This window comes from Thunnus maccoyii, chromosome 3 (assembly GCF_910596095.1).
Source record: "Thunnus maccoyii chromosome 3, fThuMac1.1, whole genome shotgun sequence".
NCBI lineage: Eukaryota > Metazoa > Chordata > Actinopteri > Scombriformes > Scombridae > Thunnus > Thunnus maccoyii.
The window spans coordinates 14,589,076-14,596,756 of NC_056535.1; the positions used below are offsets into that span (position 1 = coordinate 14,589,076).

At 41.1% G+C, this 7,681-nt stretch overlaps 1 protein-coding gene across 1 annotated transcript; it reads right to left on the minus strand.

Moving 5' to 3' along the window:
• Positions 1-368: 368 nt before the first annotated feature.
• LOC121894706 (probable nuclear hormone receptor HR38) lies at positions 369-6,858 on the minus strand. The gene is made up of 7 exons (XM_042407495.1): positions 6,707-6,858; positions 4,037-4,869; positions 3,487-3,616; positions 3,056-3,219; positions 2,744-2,946; positions 2,460-2,638; positions 369-2,373 (listed from the first exon to the last, which is right to left on the minus strand). Exons 2-7 carry the CDS (start codon positions 4,865-4,867, stop codon positions 2,111-2,113), a joined length of 1,770 nt encoding a protein of 589 aa, XP_042263429.1. The 5' UTR covers positions 4,868-4,869; positions 6,707-6,858; the 3' UTR covers positions 369-2,110.
• Positions 6,859-7,681: the final 823 nt, after the last annotated feature.

Consider the following 7,681-nt stretch of genomic DNA (forward strand, 5'->3'; position numbering starts at 1 on the left):
CACGAGATTCACCATTTACTCCTGTTTGTGTAACTAAAGTGCCCAGCTATTGTAGGAATTAGCCTTCATGGGATTTGTTGAAAATAACAAAAAATATAGATTATCTCCAGACTTTTCCTTTAAAGATTTTTGTAAGTCAATTCTTTCAAGCACAGAATACAAAATATTTGGGTTTTGCACCAGGACTCCAAGAAATAAAGATGTGATGTTATATTTCATCTCACATTATTTGATGTTAATTTTAAAAAGTAATAACGGCAAAGCAAGGGTGAAAAAAAAAACAGGGAAACTCTCCTGACGATGGTTTCCTAACCTACAGAAAATATACACTCCATTTCCTCACATGTAAATGAAAGCAGCCAGAGGTGTATTTTCAAAAAATTTATTATCAAATATTCTCTGTCTTTGAATACTTCTGCACCATGTTACGAAAGCCCTGGCGGTATGTTCAAAGTCCACACAGACGTCCCAAACAAAACGCGTACACTAGGAGAAAGAAGGATTCCTCATACGGTTTGAACACTGTCTGAAGTGCTCTTAGCTGCTCATCTTGTCATCACATCCCACTGTGATTTCTTAAGATATTTCTGTAGTTCATTTTGAGATGAAAATACAAAAAAAAGAAAAAAATCACATATAAAAAACTGCACAGTTCAGAAGAATGTGGAAGACAGTAGCAGAGTCTTTTACAAGCACACAGCTTCAAAACGCATGAAGGGTGATGTATTTGAATATGTAACAGCCGAAGGCGAGAAATGAGTGCATGTCAAACATGAAATGTCTGCTTATGCGTGTGACTTTTCAAGCATTTTGGGATTTTTCATGCAAATTGTTGAATGGGTATAGACTGTAGCATCTAATTGTGGATACAAGGAGACTCTGAAATCTGTTTTGACTTAATTTAACCTTAAACGGGACGGCCGTACTGCAGGTATTAATTTCCCTGCCTCAGTAACATGTGAACAGGCCACCTGTCATCACTTGATGCCCTTTCAGTTTAGCCGTATGAAGTGTGTGTCCAAGTATTGTGTGCTCTTTGTCAAACTGTACTGACACTCGCATGCCTCAGGCACTTCATATCAAAAGCTGGCACAGACCTGAAATCATGGTGACAGTGAATTTGATTTTTTTTTTCCTCATGTCTGTAAGAAATTGGGCTCGCTGTACGTGATATTTGGAATGAAAATTCACTTAGTGTCACTTAATATGGTTCAAGGATTGAGGTTTGATAAAAGGCACTTTCACTTCATTTCACTTTTCATTCAGCAAGTCTCTTTTTGTTCTTAGAAGTTGTGTCAACAGAAACGCTGCCAGAATCAGTTTTTTTTAAGGTGTTGAAAATGGCAGCACAAGAGTTATGGCAGAACATTTTGTTTAGCTTAAGGCAATAAGGTTTGTAAGTGATAGTATCAAAATCAAGAGTAAAATTTGGTCCAAGACCTTCCACAGGAGCACGATTAGGACTACAACTATCATTTTGTGATATAAAGAAATCAGTAAATATTTCCCTTTTGAAAACTATGATTCCACAGTTCTTTTGAACAAACAGGAAAGGTGAGGCTGTCTGTCATCGCGTACTAATTATTCTACCATCTCAGCTTCTTAGTGGGATCAAAAAGCAATTTTGAATGTGCTTTTTAAGAGATTAGTGTGTTTCTTTCATTTTAGCTGAGTATGTAACACTGCGTCGGATCTAGCCAACGTTCTGTGTCTTTTCAGTTGCATAGCAGGACAACATTCACACATCTAGCACAGCAATAAAGTCATTTTACAAATGCACACAAAAAATATATATAAACTATGTCCTGAACTTTTAATACCACTTCAGCTTTGTCTATGACAAATTTCAATGAGCTGAAGTGAATCTTTATGGTACCATATTCCATTTAGGTACCATATTCCATTTTTAAACTTAATGTTAGAAAAATAATGGTCAGCTGGTCTTTTGAACAGTCAGACATTTGTCAGCACGCAGGTCATGTGATAGAAGGAGGAGGTGAGGCAGACAAGTTCAGCAGTAGAGTTCAACGATGAAAACCTCACGTTAGGTGCTTTCCACCTCCTTTTGTGTCTATCATTTTTACAATAACACATTTGTGTTCATTTCTTTTCAGAATGGGAGGGTATCCATAAAGATTTTCTCCACAATCGGTGGAGGGGGGACCAGGTCCTCCAGTTTCAGGTAGAAGATACGTTGTAGGCCTTGTGTGCAGAGAGTCCTCAGTTCGGGGAGTTTACCCAGAAGACGAGAAAGATAGCTGGGCTGGGTCCGGCTTGGTTCTGATCTGTTTCCACTCACATGTTCCCTTAAACAAGTGATGAGGTGGCTCTGGAAGTCCTCGACACGTTTGGGCTCTTTGAGGCCGTGGCGATCTAGGTGCAAAAAGTGTTACCATGAGAAACGCTGTCTTACAAATAACTGTAAAAATCAAATGTAAACAGCAAACACAAGGTCTCACCGGTGATGATGACGAGCGCTGCAAGGCAGGCAAACAAGGAGATGTCTAACTTCATGCGGTGAAGGCTCTGAGAGAAATCCATAATGGAGTCAATCCAGTCACCAAAACTGCGAACACACTGCTTTCGGTGGAGGACTACGCCGTTGCAGAAGATCAGCTTGCTCTTCTCTGGATTTGACCTGCAGAGTTTCAAGCCATGAGTACAATAAACATACTAGAACATGCACGTAAGTCTCATGAAATAACAGTTGACATGGCATGTTTTAACCATAAAGTAAGCCGACCTGTACGCCAGTCGGAGGATGAAGAGCTCAACGAAGGCAGATTCAAGGAGCAGCTCCTGGTCCTCTGTGCAGAAGTCTGTGAATCCTGGGATGGCTTCGGCCCAGATTTTTATCACGTCTAAAGAGCCAGTCAGCAGGTCATAGAACTGCTGAATATCACCAACATCCTCCTTCTCTGACAGGTTGTCCACCGTCTCCTGATACTAAGGAGGAAGAGGAGGGTCAACACTACAGGAAAGACTCTGTTGCTTTCGTTTTACATCCTCTGTTGTGTAACAAATCCAATCAAAGTGCAAATGAGCCTCTATTTACCTTGGAGTAGTCAAGCTTTTCAATTGTTGGGTTTGAGTCTAAATGCGCCCTGACAAGAGAGGCTATGATGTTGACGCTGGGGGTTGTGGACGAGGCTTCGGCCACAGTCTTGGGTTTGGAGGGCAGACGGCCGCGCCGACCTTTGAGGCTGTCTGTGCGTACAACTAAGACAGGGAGAGAGGAGAGAAAGGGGAGAGGAAGACTTAAAGCACACGTTTGTGACTCTCACATGGCTGTCGCTGCACCCCAGACTTTAAAAAACAACTGCTGTATCCATTTCAGTTTCCCGTTTTCTGCAGCTGGCACTGTAAATCTCTGGTTACATACTGTATGTCTGTCATTCCTAGCTTTGGTTTGTCATTACAAACCCTGTTTTCCCGTCATCGTATATTAGTCACTGAAAGCTTTAAGAGAGTCTGACATTGCATTACCTTCTTTGACCATTCCCACTGCAAGACATTTCTGGAAACGACAGAACTGGCACCGGTTTCTCCTCCTCTTGTCCACTGGACAGTCTTTATTGGCGAGGCACACATACTTTGCATTTTTCTGTACAGTTCGCTGTCAAACAGGGAAAAAATTAAATTACTATGGCTTTATAATGCCATACACATGTGACTTTGTAAATGATAGAAATATGACAGTTATAATCTTTTTTACATGAGGCTTCTCCTGTTCTGCACATGCGTTTCTATCAGGCCTCTCCAGAAGAAAAACACACATCAATATCCATCAATAGCCAATAACCACTAGTGCATTACAGGCAAATACTCAATATGAATGTCCTATTTAATATGAATAACTTATGTAAAATAGCCCAATCGATACTGGATTTTTGAGGCTGAAACTGATATTTGAGAGTTTAAAAAACCCAATTATGATACCAATATATATGTGCTAAATCAACCTATATGTCACTGATTTATTTGTCGGTCTCCACTCACACAGATTTAACCTGCAAAATGCTCTTCAGCTCGTTACCTTGAAGAAACCTTTGCAGCCCTCACAGGTGCGGACTCCATAGTGCTGGCAGGATGCGTTGTCACCACAAACTGCACAGCGACCCTCACTGGATCCCGGATTGTGGGTTTTAGGAGACGTCATAGCCCCATCCACTATCCTGGGGCTCTCCAGAGGCCCTTGCTCCAGGGACATGGGGGGACAGTGAAGTGAAGAGACGTGCTGCTGAGGAGACAGGAAGAAAGGGTCGTCCTGGCCTGGCTGAGCATCCTGATGCTGCCCCAGGGGAGAGTGCTGCTCCGGTGTGGGGCTGAAGGTGAAAAAAGAGAGCTGCTGTGCCATAGCGGCTTTATCGGCCACAGATGGTGGGGGGGCTGAGGTGTAAGGGCTGAAAGGGGAATCCCACACAGGTGCAGGCTGGGCCTGAAAGCCTGGCGTTGGTGGAGAAGCAGTGGCATACACTGGGCTGCCATAGTAGTCAGAGCCACATGACGACAGCGTCTCATCAAGGCAGCTGAGCGCGAAGGAGCCCGGGTAACAGCCATACACCTGGAGGTCATCCAGCTTGAAGGCTTGGTTCTGCATCTGAGAGCTTTCGGCTACCGCAGCATGGCTGAATGAAACCGTAGAGGCCGGAGGAGAGGTGGTAATCTTGCAGGAATAAGCATCAAACTCTCCCATGTAGCCATTTCCCACCAAGGTGTTGATGCTGGGCAATGAAGATGTAGACAGCTGGTCATTTTGGCCACTGATGTCCATCACCAGTTTGGCACTGAGGTCAGGATTCAAGAACTCAGAGCTGAAGTAGGTGTCATGGGGCAGGGATGCATACTGGGTTTGTACACAGGGCATTGCTAGGACAGACAACAGGAACAATTACATCTGGTGAAACTAAATCCCAGTATTTGTAGTAAGATGAACATTATGTACTAAATAAGCAAAGAAAATGTCTTAATTATTCAAAAAAAAGGTTAAATATATGCAAATTGTATGCAAACTACTGTCACACTTACAAATTTTGTATTTTAAAATCAATATAACGTATCGTAATCAATATAACATAACAGTCACTTTTATATAGCTAAGAGCTACAAGTGTGATTTTTATGGTAACTATTTCAAAAAAGAAGTGAGTTAAATCACTGACGATAACTGAGGCTGATAAGTAATTGAGTGTTTATAGTCATGGCAATAAAGTACACGTGTCCTGGTTAATTAGATATTGCTCAAGTCATTTAGGTCAGATTTTTTTAATCCTCCCTGTAATCATCCAAAACAGTAGCCTACATTGACACCTTGGATGTTACAGTCTCATTTCCTCTACGTGCCATTTCTCTAGCTTCAGGTCCTATCAGTCGTCTTTAGAAAACGCAGAGGCCGGTCTGGTGCAGCAGTCAGATGCTGTCAGATATTGTGTTACTGGCTGTTAATGCTCTGAAAACCTCCTTTAGAGGAGGTGGAGGACAACCATCTTTCACAGGGACGGTACCAGGGAGTGTTGCAGATTGTATTTCAGGCAGGGCTGAACGCCAGCTGAAATGGGAAAGGTGGCAAAGCCTGTTTATGTGTGTGCGTGCATGTGTGTGTGTGTGTGTGTGTGTGTTTGTGTGTGTGTGTGTGTGTGTGTGTGTATGGCTGGGTGAATGGGGCGTGTATCCACAAGCGCTAACTTCCTCTCTTTATTGGGTTTTTCATTACAAAAATGAGAATATCTGATCATCAGCAAATTGTTAAACTATTCTCTTAAACTTATGGGCAGAAAACACTGCTGAGATGTCCAACAGGAGTTTTATGTCCTATAAATATACTCTACTGTATTGTATATGTTTGCTCATATAGCAAAGGTGAATTTACACATAAAACACACAACATTTGAAGTGATAAAGGTGAAAACCTGCTGACATAAGCCCTAAATCTCATATTTTATTGTAAAGTAATTGTGAAATTTTCAGCAAAGTACTCATAGCACAGTTGCATCAGTGATATCATTAATATCAAAAGTCACCCTAAAGATTACACTGGCAAATTTCCTCTAATCACAGAACATAATGTACTTCAACACTTAATCATCACATAACAAGAACTACAGTTTCCCTCAGTTTATTAGGTACATCTAGCCAAACCTAAAGCAGTCTGATACAACGTCCCTGCAATAAATCACACCTTCATAAATATTCAGTTTCTGTTTACACTGTTTTAGAGAGGTGTTGATATGGTTTCATGGTCTTCTCAGAGGCTGTAGTTTTCCATGGTGTTGTGGTGTGTTTCTAATATTTTTTTTCCAAAACTCATGTATCAGTAGGCTATATCAGTGAGGGTAGACGAGTTGGATCAACATCTCACTGAAACACTTTTTACAAAAACTGATCATGAAAGTATTGTTTTATTTGCAGGGCTGTTGTATTAGCCTGCATTAGTTTCAGCTAGGTGTGATTAATACACGTGTAACTGAGTGTATATCATTGACTTCTACCTACAGTGGCGTTTCTAAACATTATTTTTCATTAAACTATCAAATTAATTTCAGTATAAGGTTGCAAATATGGAATTACTGTCTCGGCAGTCCTATCAGTCATTACCTACTACTGTAGAAATAGTTATTATGGAGCATACATACCTAATATAAGCATGAATATGGCAAACTGAGTAATAAAACACAAAAAACATGCAAAAGAACATCACTTTCACTCACCTGGTTCATGTAAATATCCGGATTTTGAAGCTTTTCATTTATTCCAAACGAATGAAACAGATGCATGTCACCTCTGCCAGCAGCTGCCGGCATACACACTCATTCAAACACACTCACACATACACACACTGGGTCAGATCCGCGCAGACGGCTGCACACACTTTTTATTTTGGCTGCGTCGACAACAAGGCGGGCCGATGCCCATATATGGTGAAAGGGCGGTGGAACGTTCCGGAGCGCGGGCCAATCAGCGACGGGTTCGACGCAGACGTTCTTCCGTGTGACGCACGCACGGGATTCCATTGACGCAAGAGCCGGGGGAGCGTGCGTTCTAAATATAAGCCGACAGCGGCTCTCACGTGGGGCTATTACTGGATGAAAAGTGCTAAAAATAGCCGCAGTTTGGAGGTGCAGAGGTGTTTATGACTGGAAATGTAGATATTACAGACGTTTACAACAGGCAGGTGTGACAGACCAGGAAAAAGAAACAGGCGATTTTTGTTTTCATAGTAGATGTAGACAAAAATAACAAGAAACAAAACATGAACCATCTGGCATTTCCCAGCTAAACTCTGGGAGGATAATAACACACATATCCATTCACCATCTACATTTAAAACACTTTTATGATTTCATATTTTTATGCAAGCTTCTAATCACATGATCTTCATGATTTATTATCTTCCAACTGAGCACATATTATTTTTTATAATGAGCCTCCCCTAAACAGTTGAAATAGATGTGTCTCCATTAAACAAAAAGATGTTTTTTTAATTACACGTCACTTTTTATGGACAAAAGCAATGTCTAAACTAAAATGCTTTACATATAACGACATGAAACATTTGTAAAGACTAATAAACAAAATAAAAGGTTGGTCAAATAAAAGTTATATAATGCAGTGCAGTATTTGCTGAACTGATCTAGCCTGCTCATCTGTGTAATGGTACAAGAGCACATTTTAACTGGAGAGAT